Source organism: Puma concolor, chromosome B2 (genome assembly GCF_028749965.1).
Source record: "Puma concolor isolate L17-30 chromosome B2, mPumCon1.1.hap2, whole genome shotgun sequence".
In the NCBI taxonomy this organism is placed as follows: Eukaryota; Metazoa; Chordata; class Mammalia; order Carnivora; family Felidae; genus Puma; species Puma concolor.
In genome coordinates, this window is record NC_141671.1 from 5,501,416 (window position 1) to 5,525,650 (window position 24,235).

General features: G+C 50.9%; 2 protein-coding genes across 2 annotated transcripts in view; one reads left to right on the top strand and one right to left on the bottom strand.

The window, feature by feature from the left end:
- Positions 1-1,649: 1,649 nt before the first annotated feature.
- Positions 1,650-22,720, bottom strand: ALDH5A1 (aldehyde dehydrogenase 5 family member A1). The gene is made up of 10 exons (XM_086706126.1): positions 22,331-22,720; positions 18,923-19,006; positions 17,143-17,313; positions 15,412-15,528; positions 14,003-14,146; positions 11,965-12,108; positions 9,784-9,942; positions 4,981-5,150; positions 3,354-3,412; positions 1,650-2,384 (listed from the first exon to the last, which is right to left on the bottom strand). Exons 1-10 carry the CDS (start codon positions 22,640-22,642, stop codon positions 2,179-2,181), a joined length of 1,566 nt encoding a protein of 521 aa, XP_086562252.1. The 5' UTR covers positions 22,643-22,720; the 3' UTR covers positions 1,650-2,178.
- GPLD1 (glycosylphosphatidylinositol specific phospholipase D1) overlaps positions 21,707-24,235 on the top strand; it is a 68,908-nt gene continuing 66,379 nt past the window's right edge. Inside the window, exon 1 of the mRNA XM_086706117.1 lies at positions 21,707-21,829. The gene's annotated coding sequence lies outside the window, so the exon portion shown is untranslated. The remainder of the gene's footprint in view (positions 21,830-24,235) is intronic.

Consider the following 24,235-nt stretch of genomic DNA (forward strand, 5'->3'; position numbering starts at 1 on the left):
TTATTGAAAAACAAACCCTGAAAGACACTTTTCTTTCTTCCCACAACCCGGAACAATTTTACTAAACAGCAACCTATTTCCTTCCCAAATTATTTTAATTACAAAATTAATCAAAGATATCGCAATGAGTCTCTGAACCTGAATTTATGTACCCGGTGAGCCAAATATACAAGAAAACTCCGATCTGCCACCCAGCCAAGAGATCCACTGGTTTTGCAAAGTGACGCATGTAACTTTGAGCGTATTCTCTCAACACCTCCAACCATCCGTGTTCCTGACTTCTAACAAATAACATTATAGGAATTTTATTAACAGAAAACAGATGGACACGCCCAAATCCTAATTAGAATGTTATATAAAACAAGCCCCAAATTAGAAAAACAAAAGGTAGAAATAAGCTGTCAATATGCTGTGTATGTGACTCTTGACAGGGCCTGGGGAGGCATGTCACCAGGAGGCAGATTTCTGGTCCTTCCTCCTGTGGGTATCGGGATGTGGCTAGAGTGAGGCAGGCTAAGTCAAGGGAGCTCCAGCACCGGCTCTAAGTTCCTCCGTCCCCATGGGCATTCTGGACCGCTAGTGACTTACCCAAGGCTCCCCCGTGGCGGAGGGACAAATGCTAAGTCACAGGGTGGAAATGGGGGGAGGGGTAGGAACTACTTTTTCCTTCCACTACCCAGAATACCCACAGAGTGTCAGTGGATTCTGCACACAGAGAGTAGGAAGGGAAAGAGCTTCCTCTCTGCCTGTACAGCCAGGAACAGCCTTTATTCCTTTTCCTCAGTGTATCCATATGCATGGGAGACGTGTCCAGAAAGACCTAGAATTTTCTTAATCAGAGCTCCTCTTTCCAAGTGAAAGGAGACACAGCATCATTTTTGTTGCAAATGATGAGCTGTAAAAACTTACTGGAGAAGACGTGCCTGAATTTCAAGGCCTCACACCTCTTCCATTAGGCGGACTGGCAATTATGGAAATTCATTTTCCTCTCGGGATCACTGTGGGGAGGCTGCTTGCTCTTGGGGGTGAGGACGGGAAGGGCAGGCTGCAGGCGACAGCTGCTCAGTCTTGGGTAGGAGTGCAGGCGGGCCCCAGCCTTCCTCACCTTGCAAAGCCACACCTGGATTGGGGGGCAGGGAGGGGTTCTGCTGCTACTAAGAATAATGGCCCCTTTACTGGCACCGAATTTTTTTCTTTCTTTTTTTGCAAACATTTCTGTTTCTGTTGGCCTCGCAATCTCCCATTGAACTAAGCAAGCCACATACAGCATCTCTCCTCTGCATGAGGGACGGACTGCCGAATGGCGCATCTATGGGAACTAAGCTCCCCCCCACCCCCCAAGGGCTGCCGGGCCACGCCTTTGTGCCTTCCCTTCTCCCAGCTGCCTCTGCTGCTCTCTGCTTTCTGCCTAGGCTGACTTCCTCAAGGAGACAAAATGAAATGGAAAGCAGGATGGAGATGAGAGCATGATCTTTAAGTAGTAAATTTAGGATGATGAAGCTTTAACTGAAACGGTCCCGGGGCGCCTGGCCGGCTCAGTCAGTGGAGCACGTGACTCTTGATCTTGGGGTCGTGAGTTTGAGCCCCATGCTGGGTGTAGAGATTACTGAAAAATAAGCTTAAGAAAAAAGGTCCAGAAAAAAAGAGTCCCTCACAGAAACACAGGAGATTCTGTGCTACTTCGAAGTCTTAAAAATGATCAATTCAGTCTCCGTGGCAACATTTAGGAATACACGGCACGGGCGCGTAGAGCTGAGCCAGGAGATTGACAGGAACGGTGGGCCCACCTCTGCCTGGCCTGTCCTCATGCTCAGGGGTCTTCCGGGCAGCCCCCTCTGGTGTGAGCTCAGAGCCACAGGGGAGATGGCAGGGTCACGGCCCAGGCAGTGATGAGCCTCTGGGACGGGACACCCAGCTCTTGGTGGAGTCCCAGGGCTTCACTCTATACACGCAGTGCTGGTTCTTGGGGAGTCTGCGCCCCAGACGTGTGGCATCTGCTGGTCCCTCATTAGGTAAGGGGAGGGGTGGGGCTCACCTGTGCTTAAGATCATGAGTATTGGAGGAGTTTGAAAAATCCCTAATTCCACTAACCTAGGAGTTCACCTAGAATAATGGATGGCATGTCCCCGTATGTGCACGTCAGCTTCCTTTTTTTATTTTTCAAAGCACTGACGAGTCCTACAAGCCCCCGAAGCACACGTATTTGAGCTCTAGGTACTCGTCGATGCCGTACTTGGACCCCTCTCTCCCGAGGCCAGACTGCTTCACCCCGCCGAAAGGACACTCCACAGAGGAGATCAGTCCCTCGTTCACGCCCACCATGCCCACTTCCAGCCGCTCTGCCACTCTCCAGATCTGGGCTGGGTCTTGAGAGTAAAAATAACCTGTCAGGGGAAGAAAGGGCACACGCGGCTTATACAGTCGTTACAGACGTCGCGTCTAAAGCAGAGGATGCCACAGGCGACCTCTGTCTAGTCCTTTTCAGCGTTTCCTTTCATCACGCCCATCACCACCACCCTTTCCGAACTGAACCCCCGTGGCCCCCGGGCCCAGAATCTCTCTCCTCCCATCTCTGCCTAACACGGATGGCCTAGTGCAGGCTGCGGCCTCCTCTCCCCGCATCCTGTCGGGAAGGGACGGAAGGCGCGCCGGGTGCAGTGTCACCGAGGCACTCGGGCACACGTCCTACTGCAGCCTCGTGACAGGTCTGCACAGACAGCTGGGGGAAGGGCCTCCCCAGTGTGTGTGGCCTTCCTCCGGTTCCACGTACTTCGCTCATCCCCGGAGGGGAAGCTGCTACCGAGCAACCGTGTATCTATGTCTTTGTATCTTCCTCAGCGTGCTCCCCTCACTGCGGATGCTAAATGCAGATTTGCCAGTGCATTTATGTGCATACGCTGGTGTCCGGGCAGTGGGATATGTCCCGTGGCCACCCTGACCATCTCCGAACTAAAAGGACGGTGGCCACTCAGGCTCCGTCTGCACGCACAGTCATTGCTACTTTCAGGGTCCCTGCGGTTCCCCTCGGTCTGGCTCAGGCCGCCAGGAGTCAGGCGGAATGGAAGAAAAAGACGTGGACTTCCAGGCATCAAGCCTCTGAGAACGTGGGAATTTGGGGGTGTGCGCTTCTCCACCCACAAGCTGCCCCCCAGCTCTCACCAGGAGCTCCCAAATGTGGGAAGGACCAGACAGGAGGCCGTGACCTTGCACAGACCCGCTCGTGCCCCCGAAAAGCAGCAGAACACACGCTACAATGGCATTTCTGACTCAAAACCCAGGGGGATGTTTAAAAGGCAAACGCGAGCATCGGTTCCAGGAGTGGTTCTGATTCCCGCGGAGCCGGGAGCGCCTACCTGCCAGCCCGACGTCAGCTGCGTTAGCGATCGCCACAGCCTCCTCCTCTGTGTCGAACCTGCCAGAGTTAAAGGGGTTGTCAGCAAAATCTGTAGGGGAGAGGGCAAAGAAAACCGGCTCTCTGGTCTCCTGACTTGTTTCCCGAATAATGGCACGGGGTAAGTCGGGAGATCTGCAGAGACCCCAGGGCCGAGCACAGAAGCAAAGAGCCCCGCTGCTCAACACACACGGTTCCTCTCTGGCGAGAACGAGAGGCAAGCAGGCTGGCCATAGGGAACAGCGGCGACTTGGAACGTCAAACCAAATGCCTTCAAAAAGGATCACTGCTCTTGCTGCCTACCGAGACTTTGTAACAATCAGCAACCACTTTAGAAGCAAGCTGTCCCCAGGAAGCCAGGGGGGCCAGGGCTCTGCATGCGTGCGCTCCTCCCTGAGATGAACAGCAGAGAAACCAAAGCCCCTTGCGGCCCCTTCCAGCTTTATCCCTTTCTTTCCAGAACAAGATTTGAGAAGCATTCTTCCGGGGCAAAGGGCTCTGAGCACCCCAGTTCTTAAATTCAGAGATCTGCCAGCAGCAGGAGCCAGCCATCTCTCTGGAGGAGATGGAGAAGGATAACAAACAGAATGATCTACAAGCCAGGAGGCAGCAACAGTGGGACAGAAAAAGATGTAGGAAACGGATAAGCATCCACAGCAAAACAAGGGAGAATGAGGAAGTGGGGAGACTCTATTATGGGGAAGAACAAAGAAATGGAGATAGCATGGATGACAGTAACTGAAGGAACACGGTGGGTGGGCTGGGTGGCACAGTGTATGTATCTCAGGAATGAATGGCTCAGCGGGCAGGTGGCAGGGAGGGGATGTCCCAGAAGGTGTCGGGAACGGATGAGGAGGTACGATGAACAGAGCGAAGAGGAGCGGCGTGACACGGACGTGTCCCTATCACAGACCTCCTAGAGGCCGTTACGGAACGAATGGAGGGGAGAGAAAAACCTGCTGGAGAAACAGTGACCAGCAATTTCCCGGGACCAGACACACACCTTAGATATTCAAGGAAGACATTAGGACCGCAGCGTGAAGACGCTCACGACGTGCCTCACCGGTAGAACTTAACGTCAGAGACCATGAGAAATCTTCATAGTCTCCAAAAAAAAACTAGATCCTTTTCAAAGAAACAAGAACCAGACACCAACTTTCCCAGTAACGACTCCAGAAATAAGGAGACAGAGAGATAATACAGCATTGAACCTAGAAGTTTATCCAGGTTGATTATTACTGACTTTTGAACGTGAGACAAAACATCACCTAAGAGCGCAGCAAGTGCATTTCCCTAACTCCCTCGAAAGACCTCTTTGAGGATGTGCTCCGAGGAGAAGAAAAATGATTTCAGCAGAAAACACAAAAGTCAGGAGGCAAAGTAAAGAAGCTGCTGAATTCTGTGCTCTGCATAGGCAATGATAAAAACAAATTATTTTAGAACCATGAATGGGAGTTGTTCTTCTGCTGACACTACACAGCCCTGCCTCTGCAGCCCCCTGTCCCAGCCCCAGGGCCTTGAAACGGCACTCGAACCGCGTTCCTTTCTTGGTGTCCTCCTTCCCCAATCCACCCGCTGGGTGGTCTTACTTGATAACTGGTGCCAGAGGCCCAAACGTCTCTTCGTGAGAGCAGAGCATGTCCCTGGTGACATTGCTGAGCAGTGTGGGCTCAAAGAAATTTTTTCCAAGTTGGTGTCGCTTCCCGCCTGTCACAACAGTGGCGCCTTTGGACACTGCGTCATTCACGTGCTTCTCTACCTGCGTGAAGAGAAGAGGAGGAGCCCGGGACAGCGGGCTTGAAGATACGCTGGAGAGGATACAATCTCTTAGAATGTTAAATCTGCAGAAAACTATGCTTTTCTTCATTTCTTTTCCTTAAAAAAACAGGTTGAGAACGAGGTGCCCTCATGCCTTCTAGGTAGAAAGAACCAAATATGTGGAGACGCAGAGGCAGGAGGAGGGCATGTGGCAGGTGCAATGCCGCCTTCCCCTGCTCTTTGTTTTTCCGCTGTTCCATTCGACCATTTGTTGAAGGGTCTGGTATGACCTGATGTCCTTCTGGGCCCGGCACCCTGAAGTTGCCCTGACATTTGTTCTTTGCACTGTTTTTTGTTTTTAACTTTCTTTTGAGAAAAAGAGAGCGAGGGATGGCAGAGAGAGAGAGAGAGAGAGAGAGTGACTGACTCCCAAGCAGGGTCTGCACTGTCAGCACAGAGCCCAACCTAAGGCTCATGAGGTTATGACCTGAGCCAAAACCAAGACGCGGATGCTTAACTCACTGAGCCCCCCAGGCGCCTCTGTTCTCACACTCTTGAGTTGGCTCCAGGTTCTTGGGTGCCATGCTGTCCTCTTCACTTTCACTTTGTTCTAATGCATTCTTCTCAAGTGGTCATTTTGAAAAAGGTGCACTGAAAATGGTGTGCTTCCTGAGTTTCCTGACACTGCGTGTCTCATGGTTTTGTTTTTGTTTCGTTTTTTTTTAGGAGGGTGCAAAAAAGGTAGTTTTTGAAAGCACGGGGACAGGACCCATGGGCAGGAAGAGCTGCCTGCCATGTCTGATGTTTTTACCTTGTGTTGGTTGGTGGTCAAATTGTCATCCAGTTTTCCTTCAGAACGCTAAGTACACGTCTCTATTTCTAGTGTTGTTGAAACGTGCTTCCAAAATAGTTCTTGCCCCTTGGCAGGTAGCTTTCCCCCCCATCTCTGGAAGCTTTTAGGATCTTCTATGTTCCTGACACTCCACTGTTCTAGCAGAATGGATCTGGGCTTTCTGCTTTCCTTCCACTTGGCAGTTGGTAAACTCTTTCCATCTGAAGAATCATTTTCCCCTGGCTCTGAGTTTTCATTTCTCATTTTTTTGATAATGCTACGTCTTCCATGTCTGTTCTAGAGTTCCTGTAGCTAAAATGGATATGCCTCTCACCTCAGATTAAGTCTGATTTCTTTTCAAATTTGTCATATTTTTCATTTGTCTTTAAAAAAAAAACAACTTGTATTTATTAAGTAATCTCTACACCCAACATGGGGCTCAAACTCATGACCCCAAGATCAAGTCACATGCTCTACAGACTGAACCAGCCAGGTGCCCCTCATCTCTTTATCTTTTGCTTTAAATTCTCCTTGGTTCTGCCTTCCGTCTTCATGTACTGATGTTTTAAAAAAAAAAATTTGACCATCATGTGTTTAATTTCTGAAAACTCTCTTGTTCTCACTGCCTCCATTTTCACAGGACCTGCTTTTGTTTTGTAGATGCGCTATCTTCTCAGAAGCACACGGATGACGCTATGAGATCCTCAGAAAATTCCTTTCTGTTCCCAGACTCATCTGCTTCCTTGAGGGTCAGGTGTTCCTCTCATTGCTGAGGGTTTGCTCCAAACCCTGGCTGTTCACCTTCCTCGTGAAGGACTGGCTGGGTGACGTGGGTGGCCTTTACAGTTTCCGGTCTCTCCCCTGAACAAGGGGACAACGGCAAGCTCAGGTTTATTCTGACTTGGCAGGCTTCACGTTAGGGACACCCCTGTCCCCAGAGGGCAAAGGCACACCAACTGAGGTTGGAGCCGTAGCTCACCTCCTGCCCAGAGCAAATGCCTACACTCTCCTGGTGGTGGCTGCGAGGTGCAATGGTGTAGGGACGGCCCAGAAAACTGTACAAAATATAATTAGTTGGCACCATGTTTCCCCTGCTCCTATTCCTACCCTACCCACTTCTAGAAAGTTCCATCCTAAAAAATGGCACCCACTTCCCCTACAGGCTTCCCCTGGGAATGCTTTGTCTGCTTTGACTTTTGTATTAGCACCATCCATTCCTCCTTCCAGAAGTTCTCCACAACCTTTGGTCCCCGGAGACCTCCCAGGGGAGGACTCTTATTCTTGGCAGAATATTCCACGGGATTTCAGGAAAGGTAAATACTGGCTGGGGCACACTCCACCCTCCAGAACCGCCCTTTTTAATCCCTCGCCCCCTACCATGCTCTCAGAGTCCACTGTCTGCAACAAACCCCATTAGCCGTCATGGCTTACCTTCCACGATTTATAGCTCGAAAACTAATTATATTTAACAAGGGCCACCTCTTTGCCCCCAGAGAGAATATGGTCTGCCCTTTTCTGGTCATGTTAGATGTCATGTGCAGTGTCCCCCCCACCCAAATTTACCCTGTGACTGTGGGTATACTAAAGCAGGCACAATGGATTTTTGCAGACGAGAGGTTTTCTACTATACTCTGAAAAACATCCTTCACCTTCCTTGTTTGAAGTCCTGGGACACAGCGCCCTCTAGAGGCCAATGGTTGCACCTTCGCTTTGGCAGGAACACCAAAATCTCCAGAACAGTGGTCTCCCAGGCTGGCAAATTAAAAACAGTGGGGGCACTTGAAAAACTCTCAGTGCTGAGGCCCTACTCACACCCCGTCTCCTCAGGAAGGACTCTGGCATCTGCAGTTGTGAAAGGCACAGGGCGGGTTAAGAACCAGCACTCTGTCCCTCGAGCCACAGCTAGTTCAGACCCAAATTGTCTCCACTGGCAATCAAGGCACAGGGTCCAAAGTCACATCAAAAATGCAGGTGGTACCAACATACACTTTAATGCATGTTCTCTACTACGGCAATGCCAAGGCAATCACTAGACAGTTATCAGAGCTCTGTCAAACCTCAGTGCTTCCCCTGGCTCCCGCTGGGTGAGGCAACAGACGTGGGTCTTTGGGCCACCTCCTTTCTTCCCTGCACATCAATCTCCAGCCTCCATTTTCTGTCCAACTTAAATTATTCCATTAAAATCCTTTCTATTAATAGAGACTTATCTAAAGAGCATACTGGTGGGGCGCCTGGGTGGCGCAGTCGGTTGAGCGTCCGACTTCAGCCAGGTCACGATCTCGCGGTCCGGGAGTTCGAGCCCCGCGTCAGGCTCTGGGCTGATGGCTCAGAGCCTGGAGCCTGTTTCCGATTCTGTGTCTCCCTCTCTCTCTGCCCCTCCCCCGTTCATGCTCTGTCTCTCTCTGTCCCAAAAATAAATAAACGTTGAAAAAAAAATTAAAAAAAAAAAAAAAAAGAGCATACTGGATGTTCATATCACAAGAAAGTTCCTTGTAGGTAACTCTAAAAAGGATAAGGTTTTTGCCCCCTTATTTATTTAATTCCAGGGTCATTAACATACCACATTCTAGTAGTTTCTGGTATATAATACAGTGATTCAACAGTTCCAGACATCACCCAGTGTTTATCATGATCGGTGTACTCCTAAATCCCCATCACCTATTTCACCCACCTCTTTCCCCCTCTGGTGACCACCAGTGTGTTCTCTGTGGTTAAAAGTCTGATTTTTCTTGAGTCATTTCTTCTTTGTTTTTTTTTTTCTTAAATTCCACATATGGTTGAAATCTTATGGTATTTGTCTTTCTCTGACTTATTTCACTTCACATTATACCCTCTAGATCCATCCATGTTGTTGCAAATGGCAAGATTTCATTCTTTTTTTTTTTTTTTATGGCTGAGTAATGTGCCACTGTATATATGTAGTACATCTTCTTTATTTAAAAGGATTATGTTTTAAAACAGGAGATTATGTTTTAAAACACCAAGGGCAGAACTCTCGCCCGGCTAGTGATCTATCTAGACCGTGACTTTCTTTGAACAAACAGATCCTTCCTAAAAGCAGTCTCTCTCTCCTGGCATTTGTAAATACTGGGTGTGGCTTCTGTTCCTCTGCATCTCCCTACCAGATGCTTTTGTCAAGGATTCTTCTGAAGGGCATTTTGTTGTCAATGGAAGCCAGCATTTCAGCTGAAACACCCATGATTTCAAAAATAAAACCAGTCTTCCTTTCCTTTTAGCTGTTCAAAAATTTAAAGAACTTTGTCTTTCAAGATCCTAATTCCTGAGGCAGCCAGGGATAGAATGATCACCACTATCAGAGAAAATTTAGGGAGGGCAGTAGGAGATCTAAAGTAACAGAGCTCGGGGCGCCTGGGTGGCTCAGTCGGTTAAGCGTCCGCCATCAGATCAGGTCATAATCTCATGGTTCGAGTCTGAGCCCCATGTTGGGCTCTGTGCTGACAACTTGGATCCTGGAGCCTGCTTCGGATTCTGTGTCTCCCTCTCTCTCTGCCTCTCTCCAACATGTGCGTGCGTGTGTGCTCTCTCTCTCTCTCTCAAAAATAAACATTAAAAATAAAGTGATATCTCATGAGCACTCAGTGTAATGACAGAGCCAGAAAAGCTTATAAGCCAGATGATATCATTTATTTAATTCATGCAAATGGGCAGAAATTCACTTTTTTCTGATTTCTCCATTGTTTCCAAAACAGCCTTGCTGGGCACCTTACTAAAGTGTTTTTTTGCTAGTTAAAGCTCTTGACACTGAAACCATGAAATTTAACAGAAAAGCAAATGAACTTACCTTTTCTACCGCCTTTTCATCAATTAATGGGCCTTGAGTAGTTCTCTCCTCAAAGCCATTACCCACATGCAGGTTCATTTTAATTGCCTCGGCAAATTTCTTCACAAAAGAATCGTGGATACCCCTTTGCACCAAGAAACGGTTTGAGCAAACGCAAGTCTGGACAGAAAAAAAACCCAAACCAAATTCACAAGACCATTTGTCAGAAGCTACTGACCCAACCAATAAACATGTCACTGTTGCTATCAGATACTCAATGTGAAAACACTTCCCCAAGTGGCTCTTGTCCTGTGTCCAACCTGCCATATTCCTCCCCATGTGGTTGGGGCCCTGAAGATGAATGCACAAAGTGCTCATTGTTCTACAACCTCGTCCATAGCTGCCTCACCTTGAGGTTAAACAAGTAAGCAAGTACAAACATCTGCACAAAAAAGAGAAAGCCACCTGACTCAAGTTTTTTCCAAAGGGTTAAGTAAGCCATTATGAAACAAACAGGAAGAAAAAAGGAGCATAAAAAAACAGTAACTCCACGAGAGACAGTGATGCTGCGGTGACAGAGCAGGAGCAGGAAGGAAGGCAGTCAAAGACTGACTTCTATCTACTAGCTTATTAAACTAAGGGTTTGGCTGAATTTGACATTTTGAAAATGGCCGTTCTTCCACGTCAACCTAAATTATTGAAAAGACCTTTGTTTATTTTTTCCTAATTAGACCTAATATTTTAAAATTATAAAATACAACCACATTATAGGAATTGCAGTTATCACTGATAGATTTTCTTCCTGTATGTTTTTCTTAATCATGTATTTTTCTAGTAGAAACTATCTACTTATATATAGATAGATAATTTTGCATCCTGTGCATTTTTACTGGCTTAAATCAACATACCTCAAAGTTGTAGCTTTATAACTCTGAGCGTTACACATATTGGCATTTTATGTTTCTAAAACAAAACACAGGTATTTCGGAAACAACCAAGCTATTTAAGGTTATATGAAAGGGGAAAAATTAATTACCAAAGGTCAACACAAGGATGAAAACTATTTGATACAGAGTATTATACAAGATTTCACCTTTTTTCCCCCACAATATAATCTTTCAGGGAGTTTTTATTCTGTCTGTGGAATGCATTTAAAACCACTTATTGGGGCACCTGGGTGGCTCAGTCCGTTGAGCGTCTAACTCGATTTCAGCTCAGGTCATGATCTCATGGATCATGGTATCGAGCCCCAAGTTGGGCTCCATGCTGCCAACATGGAGTCTGCTTGGGATTCTCCCTCTTTCTCTCTGCCCCTCCCCTACTCACATGAGCTCTTGCAAAATAAATAAATAAACTTAAAAAAAAAATAAAACCACTTATTGATGGTACTCTGAGACAAAGTGCTTAAGGATATTTTGTAAGGAGCCAGGTTTCTGACAACAGCCTGGAGAGAAACCAGGAGACAGGCCCCTTGGTCCACAGTCCCAGCTCCTTAGCAGTACTGGCTGGCACCACGACCCAGGGACATAGGACTTCAAGTCAAACAGTCTCTCCAGAGTTTCGTTGCCTTATCTGTAAAATGCAGGGTTTGTATCAGGTCACTTTGAAGGTGCGTACCAGATGTGTTATTCCGAGATTTCCTTGGAGGTGTGAACTCGGGCCGCCACTCCGATGGCAACCTGGACACCCCCTGGGCACCTGTACCGTGTGCCTGTCAGGCCGCCTCCACCTCAGGGACAGTGAGACCCAGGCAGCAGGGTTTTGAGTTTTTCCAGAACCATCTCAACATTTTCCTACTTTCTTTTCCTTAAGACTGTGGGCCTCAGACCCCAGCTGTTCAGGCTGTTTTGTGTCTGAGGAGATGACTTTACCTGTGCAGCAGAGAAAAGCCCGGTGAGGGAAAACTGAAGATAATAACTAAGGTGAGGGAATAACTGACGAGTAGGAAGAGAACAGTTTGATTAAAAAAAAAAAATCTGTTCATGAAATTCCTCATTACACCTTATTTCCATTTGGACCCTCTGAGCCCGGAACAGTCACTGGCAAAAAGAGGGCCTTAAGAAATACGTGCTCAAAGAGTAAAGAAAGAATTACGGAAGGAACCTACAAGTTTCCTTCCAGGAGGTGAGCCAGGTGGTAAGATCTTTGTGAAACGCACACACACACACACACACACACCCTGAAAATCGCCGCAGGACTCACCTGTCCAGAGTTCCTAAATTTGGATGCCATGGCTCCCGCGACAGCCTGGTCCACATTGGCACTGTCGAAGACGATGAACGGGGCGTGGCCGCCCAGCTCCATGGAGACCCTCTTCACAGAGCCAGCTGCGTGGTGCAGCAGTATCTGCAACAGAGCACAGACTCCGTGAGCACCAGGCAGGAGCAGCTACCCAGCCACCTGCACTGGTAAGCCTCTGTTTCCCACAACTCCCCAGCAATGGAAAAGCCAGGCGCACAGTAGTGTACGTGGGATGATGGTCTGTATAAGAAAAGGAGGAAATGAGAACGTCTATTTCTAGGGGCACCTGGGCAGCTCAATTGGTTGAGTGTCTGACTCTTGGTTTCGGCACAGGCGAAACAGTTGCAGTTCATGGGATCGAGCCCTGCATCAGGCTCTGCACTGACAGTGCAGAACCTGATTGGGATTCTCTCTCTCTTGGGATTCTCTCCCTCTCTCTCTGCCCTTCTCCCGCTGGTGCTCACACATTCTTTCTCTCTCTCAAAAATAAGACAGAACACCTATCTCTATTTGATAAACAGTAGGAAGGTATCAAGAAACAAAGTATTTACTTATAGAAGGGAGGGAGTCAGGAGCAGGAGAGAGCCTTCTGAATGTGAGCGTGTTTACATCGTCTGGCTTCTTGAACCATCTAAGTGTATTACCTATTTAAAAATTATGTGGTGGGGCACCTGGGTGGCTCAGTAGGTTAAGTGTCCCACCTCGGGTCAGGTCATGATCTCACTGCTGATGAGTTTGAGCCCCGCATCGGGCTCTGTGCTTACAGCTCAGAGCCTGGAGCCTGTTTCAGATTCTGTGTCTCCCTCTCTCTGCCCCTCCCCCACTCACACTCTGTCTCTCGCTCTCTCTCAAAAATAAATAAATGTTAAAAGAAATAAAAAAAATTAAAAAAAATTACGGGACAATTGGCTTAATCATAATAGAGGGAAGATAATAAAATCTCCCAGAATCCCATAGCCCATAGCTTAGCACTGATAAAATTTTGAGGTATACTGATTCAGAATATGGTCCCACACACAAGTTCATATATATGTACTTCCTCTTTTTTTTTTTTTAAAGAAAACAATGGTAGATTTATACAGTTTTGTAAACTTTATCTTCCCAATTAACCACATATCTGGAACATCTTAACACTTTCATAGCACTTTATACCATATTCCTTTAGTGTAACACTATAATGTGAAGATTCTCTTATGTTAGTACATGTTTCTAGAACATTCTTTTTTTTTAATATTTATTTTTGGGAGAGCGCAAGCAGGGTTGGGGCAGAGAGAGAGGGCGACAGAGGATCTGAAGCAGGCTCTGGGCTGACCGCAGCGAGCCCGATGTGAGGCTCAAACTCACAAACTGAGATCATGATCTGACCTGAAGTCAGACGCTCAACTAAGCCACCCAGGCACCTCTAGAACATTCCTTTATTCCATCACATGGCTGTTTCATAAATTTATTTAGCCCCCATCTGTTGGAAATTTAGCTTCCTAATTCCTTGCTGTTAAGAATAACACTGCAATTATTCTCTCAGTATAAATTTGTAGAACGACGCACAACTGTAAAGCTTTTTAAGGAAATGAACAAAAAGGCCTTTCTATTTCTGTAAGGACCTTTGTAGTACCTACAATTTTTGTTCAATTCCAAGACCTCCATTCCAACATCAGTTGTATGTTTCTGGAAACTTTATTCCAGATCATGAAAGAAATGCGCATCTCACAACTGAGGAAACACAACGGATAGATTTCAGCCACTTCCTGGGCAACAAATCCTGAGAGCTCCAGCTGTGCCGACCCCTCGGTATGGTCAGAAGCCTGGGTCAGGTTCACAGTAAGGGACACTATCCAAAATGTGTCCAGAGGATGATCAGACATTACTTTATGCAACAAACCTTTCAACACTCTGCTGAGAATGTTCCTTAAGAGATTGATAACGATGAACTAGTATTCTCACAGTCTCCAAGGAAAATATGAGAACGACATCTGTTTTCTCTGACACGTAAGTCACGTACCTTTCCGGTAGCTGTTGAGCCAGTAAAGGAGATTTTGGACACCAGAGGGTCAGTACAAAGTGCTTCTCCTACTTCCTTGGCCTTCGCTCTGGAGCAGGGAATGACGTTGTACACGCCGGGAGGAATTGCAGCCTGGTCCGCGAGCTACAGAAACGGCGGGGGGGGGGGGAACAGCACGTGATCAAACCGGAACCGGGAAGAGAGAAACAGCTGTTTAAATCCAAAACGTACTGGGGGAAATACTAAATTGACCTTGCGGACAGAATAAGAATATATTTGGACCTGGAATGAGATCCTTATTCATGCCAAGGTGATATTAAATGTGTTGTCACACACTGAGCTATTTTACGGCATGAGTTTTCATGCCACTTTGTTTTCAAAAATAAAGAGAGAAAACAAAAACGAAAAAAGCCCCTTGGATTTCTTCCCTGAAAAATGGGAGGAGAGTTCAAGAAGCTTGGGGTTCACCTGTAGAAGGCACGCAGGGGGCAGAGCCGCCCACAGGTGACCTCGCAGGGCAGCGGCGAGGAAAGGGAGGCGACGCCCGGGCCGCACACCAGGGCCGAAGGGAGCCAGCACGCCGACCCGCCAGCGCCCGGGCCCGGACCCCGCGCTCCTTCCACGCTGACCCTCCGTGGGTCAGCCGTTGCTGGAATCACCGTCACGTCCGAACCTCCCGAACAGTCAACACCGCAGGAACCTGACTGGGGATTCTGGGAAGACGGTGGGAACAGCAGAGTGTTGCACCCTCTCTGAGTCCCCTGGTAAACCCAGCGAGGGCAACGACACGGCCAAACCGAAGTATCGGGGACGAGATGGGCAGCGGCGTGCGCAGGACGGTCGGCGTGTTTCCCGCGCCGCTGCGCTCACCCCTCCGACTGCCGCGAAGACTGCAGTCGGGACAACCGCGTGGCCGACCCCCCCCCCCGCCCCCCCGCGCTGCGCGAGCACCGGACACCCGCCCCGCAGCCTTGTGGGAGAACCGACAGCCTGGCGGCTTGCTCCGGCCCGACCGGTGGGTGCGGACGGAAGCCGTGCGACGGGCGGGCCACGGAGGAGCCCAAGCGGCCCCCAGGTGCTCGCGGAACGCAGGGCAGGCGCCCCCAGAGCGGCCGCTGTGACCGCCCAGCGCAGCAGCAGGTGCCGGCCAGAGACTCCGCACAGAGGACGGGGAGGGGGTGGGGGTGGCGGGCGCGGGAGGACAGAGAGCATCTTTAGGGCAGCCTAAAACATGTGTACCGATGTCAGAAAGTCCCCCATCGTTGCTTTTTCTCAAACGTCAGACTTAAAATAACTACTAGTCAGTTAAAACCCAACACCATCCAGCATGAGACGCAGCTAAAGGGGCAGGTTTTCAATCTGCTGCTTGGACTTGGTCAGCTCCGTACGACCACGGGGGAGAGGCTCACCTCGGCCAGGGCCAGGGCGGAGAAGGGCGTGTGCTCGGCGGGTTTCACCACCACGGTGCAGCCGGCGGCCAGGGCGGCCCCCACTTTCCTGGTGATCATGGCGCTGGGGAAATTCCACTGGGGTGAGAAGAGCAGAGAGGAGATGAGAGACTCTGGACCGCCCGGTTGTTCAAAGGCAGGCAGGTCGGGAAGTCAGTCAACAGATGCCATTGCACACACCGACTCCCAAAGCAGTGCTCCCGCTCCTCCTGCACAGGTGAGCTCTCAGAACACCTGACACCCGTCCTCCTGGGCGACTCTGGGGACAAAGGCTCGCCAACACAGGGAACATTTTCAGAATTTAAAACAGTACAAGAGTATCCACACCAGGAGTTGGCAAACTTTTCCTTAAAGGCCCAGATCGTAAAAATTTAGGCTCTGGGGGATGTACAGTTTCTGTCTCAAGTACTCCGTGGTTCTTTTTTTTTTTTTTTTTTTAACTTTTTTTATTTATTTTTGAGACAGAGACAGAGCATGAACGGGGGAGGGGCAGAGAGAGAGGGAGACACAGAATTGGAAGCAGGCTCCAGGCTCTGAGCCGTCAGCCCAGAGCCCGACGCGGGACTCAAACCCACGGACCACGAGATCGTGACCTGAGCTGAAGTCAGACGCTTAACCGACTGAGCCACCCAGGCGCCCCAAGTACTCCGTGGTTCTAATGTGAAGGCAGCCACAGACAGTACGTGCAGGGATGGGTGTGGCTGTGTCCCAATAAAACTTTATTCACAAATACAGGCAGCAGGGCTGGGTTAGGCCTGAAAGCTGTACTTGCCCGGCCCTCTAGGAGAAAACATTAGCAAAGGTAATTTTCCAAATGGCAGGTGATTTATTACTTCCTTCTCAACATTTATAGATCTATATTTGTAGACCTCTCCCTATTTTATTTTGACAAATACTTGCATAGTGCCGATTCTGTGCCAGGCACTATTCTAAGCACTTTTAAATTATAATTAAATCCTCATCAACACCCACTGAGGTCAGTATTATTATCCTGGAGGACAATGAGGACATCCGTTGGGGAAAATTGAGACAGAGCAGTTAAGTAACTTGCCCAAGGTCACACAGCTTGTGAACATCTAGTTCCGGGTCACATGGAGTCAGTCTAGGCAGTAAGGGGGGGGCGTCAGCCTGTGACTCTGCTGAGCCAGGGAAGAAAGCGGTCTCGGGACCAGCGGGCACTGTAGGTGAACTGACACGAGAGGGCTGGCAGGCGGCAGGCCCTCTGGTGGCCCAGACAGGGCTGGGTGCCCTACCAGCGTATTGTGGCTCTGTCCAGGCAGACACAATGTTGTATTTCTTAGCCTTTTCACCTCCAGAACCTGGCCCACTGCACGCAAACACTTAGCTGTTGATGATAACCATAAACTCAGCATAAAAATGTCCCCAAACCACAGCACGTTCAATGTGTCACATCCTGTCTCTAGGAAAAAAGACCTTTGCAGATGTGCTAGAGCCGCTGCCATGAAGCAGCCTTTAAGCCACGTCAGAAAAGCCACTGGGTCCTGCCGTGGGTCCCCCCACCTCTGCAGGCATTAGAAACAGGCCTCCCCAGCCGCCACCCCACACCGGGAATCGGGGAGCAAGGGCAGGTGACAGCCCCCGGCAGGAGCACATGTCTCCCCGAGGAAGAGCGAGGTGTCCCTCGCTGCGTCTCCTACCCCAGGCCCCTGCCCATCCCGTCGGTCCACCTACCGGCGTGATGACCGCGGCCACCCCGAGGGGCTGCTTCAGGACCAGCGCCCGCTTCTCCTTGGCGGGGGTGTAGATGACGTCTCCGTAGACGCGGCGGGCCTCCTCTGAAAACCACTCTAGGAAAAGGGCGGAATAGGCAACTTCCCCCTGTGCCTCCTTCAGCGGCTTCCCCTGGACCAGATCGGAAAAGGACACATTCAGAGGCGCCTGGGTGGCAAGGTCCGTTAAACGTCCAACCCCCGATGTCAGCTCAGGTCATGATCTCAGGGGATCGTGGGTTCGAGCCCCGCGTTGGGCTTTGTGCTGTGTTGACAGCACGGAGCCTGCTTGGATTCGGTCTCTCCTCTCTGCCCCTCCCCTACTTGTGCTCTCTCTTTCGAAGTAAGTAAACAGACTTAAAAAAATTAAAAAAAGAAAAGGACACATTCACTGCCTTCTAACCACAAAAGCCTGACTCCGCGCCTGGAAATTCTTCCAGGCCGCATGCACGGCAGACGAGTCTCCTGTGCCTCACAAAACCCATGTGGTTGTTGAGAAATTCGGTGACCCCAGCAGAAGTCTTGGAAAGCAGAGTTACAAACGGTGACAGAAAGCAACGAGCCCCACCCAAGCCACGATCCTGTTCGCATCCAAGATAGTGGCAAGTGTGTCTCCTCCTTTGTTCTCCTCCTAACATCTTCCCGAGGGTGGGACCCTGGTGTCACATGACTGTTACAGCTACCAGAAGCTACAGGCTCGTTTTCAACGTACAAAAACAACATGAAAAAAAATCAACCGTACCAATCACATGGCAACAACTGGGAAAAAGCATTATTCACATAGTTTCACTCAAAATCTATTTTTTTTTTTTTAATTTTTTTTTTTCAACGTTTATTTATTTTTGGGACAGAGAGAGACAGAGCATGAACGGGGGAGGGGCAGAGAGAGAGGGAGACACAGAATCTGAAGCAGGCTCCAGGCTCCGAGCCATCAGCCCAGAGCCCGACGCAGGGCTCGAACTCCCGGACCGCGAGATCGTGACCTGGCTGAAGTCGGTCGCTTAACCGACTGCGCCACCCAGGCGCCCCTCAAAATCTATTTCTTACGTGTTATGGTTATCACTATAACCTCTCCTCCCACCTTCAGTACAGTTTGTTCTCTGTATTTAAGAACCTCTTTTTGTCCTTTTTACTTTTCCTTTGTTTGTTCCGTTTCTTAAATTCCACATAGAAGGAAATCATAAAATGTACCAGTCGTTCTTGGACTGATTTATCTCACTTAGTGTAATACTCCCGAGCTCCATCCGTGTTTCTCTATGTCACTCAAGCGTGCAACATACAAATGGTTCTAGCAAGGATGAGGGCCTGGCTTCATTAGCAACAGTTGGTGCCGGGCACAAGAATTAGTTGGTATCTATGGGGGTGCCTGGGTGGCTGGTTAGGCATCTGACTTTGGCTCATGATCTCACGGCTCATGGGTTCGAGCCCCACATCGGGCTCTGTGCTGACAGCTCAGAGCCTGGAGCCTGCTTCGGATTCTGTGTCTCCCTCTCTGTCTGTACTCCCCACCTCCACCACAGCCCCCCTCACCCCCCGCCATCTCAAAAATAAATAAACATCAAAAAAAATTTTTTTAATAAATAAACATTTAAAAAAAGGATTAGTTGGTATTTGACCATTAGGTGAAGAATTCCCATTTTCTTTAGCTGCAGAACAGCCCTGAAGTTAGAGGCTTTCCCAAGCTTTTGCCTGAGAATTCCAGGGCATTTTCTTAGGGTAGCAAGTTAGGACCTTGAACTTACACTTTCAGCTGTAATGATCTTGGCAAGGTCATCCTTATTTTGCATCATTAAGTCGTACCATTTCCGAAGTAATGAACTCCTCTCCTGGCCGAGGAAATAAAAACAACAGTCATACAAAATAACCTTCCGTGTCCCCTCACTCTCGGGGAGACACAACTTGACCTTCTTTCTTTTTTGAGGCATAATCCACATATAACGTTATGTTAGTTTCAGGTATACAGACCCCTCTTTGATAAGTAATGAGATTCCATTTCAAGTTGCACATAAAGGCGTGTGCGGAGTCATAAATGGTGAAAGAGAAAAGCAGCTTCTGTGGAACAGTGCAAATATGAACAATTTCACCGCACACAGGTACAGTTTCCTGCTGGCCCTGTGCTCTGCCAGGTGGGAATCTGGTGACTACAGGCCAGCACTTCCTCTGGGTGAGAGAGGAAAGACTGTGTTCTAGGGGGCCTAGCTCGGAGAAAGCAATCAAATATCTGAGTACATGGTCTGCTCAATGTAAAGCACACGCTCTGCCTGAGAGAGAACGAGAGAAGACGGGAAACGGCGTAAGAACTGCAGGAATACAAAGTGGATTCTGCTGGTGGCAGAAAACACAATGTCCAGGCCGAACCCCGGGGGCCAGGGGAGGCGACGAACCATCCTGAGTATGCACAGCCTGGGTTACGGGCTAATGGGTTCCGCCCAAAACAGACATGTTGCAGGGGCGCCTGGGTGACTCAGTCAGTTAAGCATCCAACTTCAGCTCAGGTCATGATTTCATGGTTCGTGAGTTCGAGCCCCGTGCCGGGCTCTGTGCTGACAGCTCAGAGCCTGGAGCCTGCTTCGGATTCTCAGTCTTCCTCTCCCTCTGTCCCTCCCTCACTCTCACTCTGTCTCTCAAAATAAACAAACATTAAAAAGTTAAAAAAAAAAAAAAAAGAAGGAAGCAGCCTTGACTTTGGATTTCTAGCCCGCAGAACTGAGCCAATCTGTTTCTGTTGTTTGAACCATCAGGCTTGTGGGGCAGCTCCCAGAAACTTCCACAGCCTTTGTGAGGAGCTGTGTGAGCATGCAGGGCTCCAGCAGGGAGGCTCACGGTGCACGGAGTCACGTGGGGCACAAGTCCCAGAACGCCCACCTGAGCAGGGGTGAGTGGTGGATGGTGAACTCTGAGCCTCTCGCAGCCAGGTTCCTCATCCAAAACAAGGATTGAGTATCTACCTCATAGAGCCATCAAAAGGACTAGAGGAAGCACCTGTTAAGCACCAAGAACAGTACTCAGATGTGGCAGGCACCGTAACGGCCCTCAGAGACGGCCTCACCCTAATCACTGCAACCTGTCAACCTGTTACCTTACGTGGCAAAAGAGATTTTGCAGGTGTGATTACGTTAAGGACCTCGAGGTGAGGAGGGCAGCCTGCATTTCCCAGGTGGGCCCGATGTAATCACAAGGTCGCTATAAGAGAGAGGCAGGAAGGTCAAAGGCCAAGTAGCAGCAGAAAAAGAGGCTGGAGTGTGGGACTGCCTCAAGAAGCTGGGAAAGGTGACGAAACCCCTAGAGCTTCCAGAAGGAACACAGCCCTGTCCACACATTTTGGACTTCTGACTTCCAGAATAGTAAAGGCATTTGTGTTGTGTGAAGTCACGAAGTTTGTGGTAATTTGTTACAGCGGCCACAGGAAACCAACGCGCCGGCTTATGAGGCGCCTGTAAGTACCCAGCTCCCTTCTCCCCTGAGCTCCTCCAGGAGGTCCCAAGGTGGGAAACGGGAGGTCCTAAAACACATGAAAAGAACGCTGTGAGGCAAAAAAAAATGTCAACAGGAAATGCAAGACCTGTGCTATTGAGAGAAGGGAGAATAGTGAGGCTGTGAGCTCGCTGGGATGGGCCCAACGGCAGAATCAACAGGTGAACTCGACCTCCGCAACGGGTGGGCGGGCGGGATGTGAAGGCCTAGGGAAGAGGGCTGAGGGCGGGGGTGGACGGCACAGGCCTGGGGACAAGAAGGGAGGGTCACGGTGTCCACACAAGCCGTATCGGAGCCCAAGTCTCATAGCTGCAGAGGTGGGCCTGTCTTCCTAGGCAAGGCGGGGCCCCTTACTTCCTCAGGAAAATGCTCTGAGATCCTTCCAAGAAGGAAGGAGAGAAGGCCCGAGCTCCTGGAGGACAAGCTGATGCCACGTGTTCACGTTCAAGGGCACTGACGTCAGGTAGGTGATGCGAACACCCGGGACTGTGTCAGTGAGCGGTCCCGGCACCAGCCCTGGGCTCAAACAACCACCGGAGCAGAGATGGGGGCAGAAGAGCTGCGGACGCCTGCAACACCGCCAGCTCCTGCCCGCCCCCTTCCCCGTCTCAGCTGGTGGTCACTCCTTCCTGCCCCGCTATTCTGGCCAGAGACCCTGGGGTCCCGGCTGACCCCTCTTTCTCTCACACCCTGTCACCGCCAGGGACTCCAGTTACCTGCACGGTCACAACAGACCCTTCCGAGGACCGCCCTGCTTCAAGCCTCAGTCACTGCCACCAGCCCCCTAAGGGGCCTCCACCGCCCCTCCCTCTCGTGCTGTGCCTACAGTACCCTTTCCAAATGCGATCACCTGAGTGCAAACCCTGGCACGGTGCCCCACCTCCCTCAAGGTAAAACCTAGTCCACGCTCCCCTCTGGATCCAGCAGGCCATCCCGTCTCTCCCGCCTCCAGAGCCTCCCCACCCCCTTGCTGCTCTACAAATGGGTCAGGCACGTTCCTGACTTGGGAATCTTGGTCCAGCTGAATTCCCTTCCCCTGCCTTTATCATTGCAGCTCGTGTCCTCTGGGAAGCTACCCTGATGCTCAGGCTGAATTGTGTCTCCCCCTGCTGTGCCCCTGGTATCTCAGAACAGGGTCTTGAAAGAGGTTATCAAGGTTCAACGAGGTCATACAGGTGGGTCTTCACCCAACACGACTAGCGTCTTTACAGGAAGAAGGTAAGGACACGGACAGGTAGAGAGGGAAGGTCGTGTGAAGACGACCACCTGCAGGCCCAGGAGATGCCCGCTAGCGCAGCGCCCTTCCACGCAGGCCGAAACCTGGAGCACGGTCCTGCACCACGCCCGACGACCCAGGCTGAGCCACTTGAGCTCACCTCCCGGCCCCCCGCCCAAGGTCAGGCCCCTCGACCTGCTCACCCCACCCTCGGCTCGCTGCTCATTTCATGTTACTCCTCCGGCTTCTGCCTGCCAGGCTGGACGTTTCCAGAGGCTGGAGGGCGGCGCGTGGCCCCAGCCCCCCGCACCGCGGTCGGGACCACGCCGACGCTCCAAACTTCCCCGTGGCTCGCCTCTGCTCTCCTTTCTATACGACATCGTGCCCGGCGCATCGGGGAGGGGGGAGCGACGCGGCCGGTTTCCCAATGGGGCAAGCCCGGGCCCCCGAGCGCGCTCACCTTGGCCGAGACGCCCCTCCAGCTGCAGAAAGCCTCGTAGGCGGCGCGCACCGCGGCGCGGGTCTCGGGCACCCCGCAGTCGGCCACCAAGCCCAGCTGGGCGCCGCTGGCCGGGTCGTGCACGGGGAAGGCGGCGGCGGCCGGGAGCCAGCGGCCGCCCACGAAGCTCTCGGTGCGCAGCAGCGCCGCGGACAGGCCGGCCGGGCCCCCGGCAGAGCGGCGGGGCTGCGCGGGGCAGCCGGGGCGCAGGCCGCGGCCCGCGGGCGGGAGGCGCGGGGCCCGGCAGCTCCGCAGCCGCAGGCAGGTCGCCATGGCCCGGGAGGCGGCGGCAGGAAGCAGGCAAGCGAGCGCGCGCCCCAGTGCAAGGGTCGGGGTGGCGGGAGGAGCGAGGCGGCGGCGGCGGGGACGCGCCCGGGACGCGGGGACGCGGGGACGCGGAGCAGCGCCCTCTCCTGCGCCCTCGGCGCTGCACGGGTCCTCCGCGAAGAGCGGCTCCGCGCCCCGCCAGACCTGGGAGGCCTCCCCAGGGTACGCACCTGCCGGCCGCACCTTACCCGCCCCGGGTGCTCTTCTGTAATTATTCCTTAGCCCCCCAACTACTGCAGGGCACCTGCTCCCTCTTCCGCGAGCCCCTCCCCCCCAACCTGCCTCCCCTGCCACCGGAATTTGTACGAATCCGTGGATGCGCTGGCGGTGCTGCCCCAACCGCTGAGGGAGCGATCTCGGCTCTTCGTCGCCTCAGCCCAGCCCGCTCGGGCTCTGGGCCGAGGGCCCTGTGTGCGGGGCGAGTGTGGCTCCGTGTTGTGCCTGGACGTTTTTCTGGGTGTGTGTTTACATATTCTCTCCATTAATTGGGGTCACCGCCCCCCCCCCCCGCCGTGATCTGTAGCCGTGCCTCTGAAGCCCGTCTTGGCCCCAAGCCGAGTCTGTTGTCCACAGGCAGTATGACCTTAGACAAATTACTTAACCTCAGGTTTTTTTGGTTTTGTTTTTTTGGTAGAAAGTTCTTTCGTTGTGAGATAACGTAATTGCTTAGAGTTGCTGCAATAAATCGGGCACAACGTTCAAAGTCCTGCTAGCTGCCCTTGGACAAGCCACTGCTACGATTAAAGTTAGGCCTCCCCGACTCGTCAGTGGGACCATTTGTCAGAATCGAATCAACCGAAGGAGAGTCACAAGTAGACAAGAGCATACAACTCCAGAAGCAGCAAGGGAGCCTCCGCATTCATGAGGATGCAAAAAGAAATAGGGCTATCTTCGGAATTTGTGGGTTCAAGGGAAGCCCCATTCTATGCATTGATTTAGGACCCCTAGTCTTGGCATCTCTCTGCTTCTCCCCACCTACCGAGTGGAGTCTCTTGGTGGCCTCTCCGGAGCCTGTGGGCCCTTCACCTTTCTCTAGGACGTTGGGTTCTTACTTGTAAAATGCCCAGGCATTTAGATTTTGACTTTGGTTTTTCCTGAGTCGGCGTCACTCAGTCTTGAGTCCGTCACATCTAGCAGAAGTGGGAACGGCAGAGTTTAATCTTTTGTGTGTGTGGGTTCGCTATTTCCTTCTGTATTCTGAAGGAACGGGAGAGAGGGGCCCTGGAAGGGAGTGCTGGCCGGTGGGTGTCATGGGCGACTGGGGACTTGGTGTATTTCCACCTGCCGCCTGCAGAGGGAGCCCTACTGACAGCTTGCTGTCTTGCGTTTGGGGCAACGCGTTTTGTTGGGGCAACGGTGACTGCCTCTCTCCACCCCAAGTCCGTCTGGTTATCTTTTTAAAAAATTCTTTTAATTTAAACTCAACATACAGTATAGTCTTAGCTTCAGGAGTAGAATCCAGTGTTTCATCTCTTACATATGACACCCAGTGCTCATCCCAAAAAGTGCCCTGCTTAATGCCCATCACCCATTTAGCCC

Excerpts from the sequence above, each read along its gene's own strand:
- ALDH5A1 (XM_086706126.1), bottom strand. The coding sequence starts at position 22,642 with ATGGCGACCTGCCTGCGGCTGCGGAGCTGCCGGGCCCCGCGCCTCCCG. Across the intron at positions 12,109-14,002 it reads GCTCAACAGCTACCGGAAAG|ATACTGCTGCACCACGCAGC; the intron begins GTACGTGACTTA and ends GCTCTGTTGCAG. Across the intron at positions 9,943-11,964 it reads AATTTAGGAACTCTGGACAG|ACTTGCGTTTGCTCAAACCG; the intron begins GTGAGTCCTGCG and ends TTTTCTGTCCAG.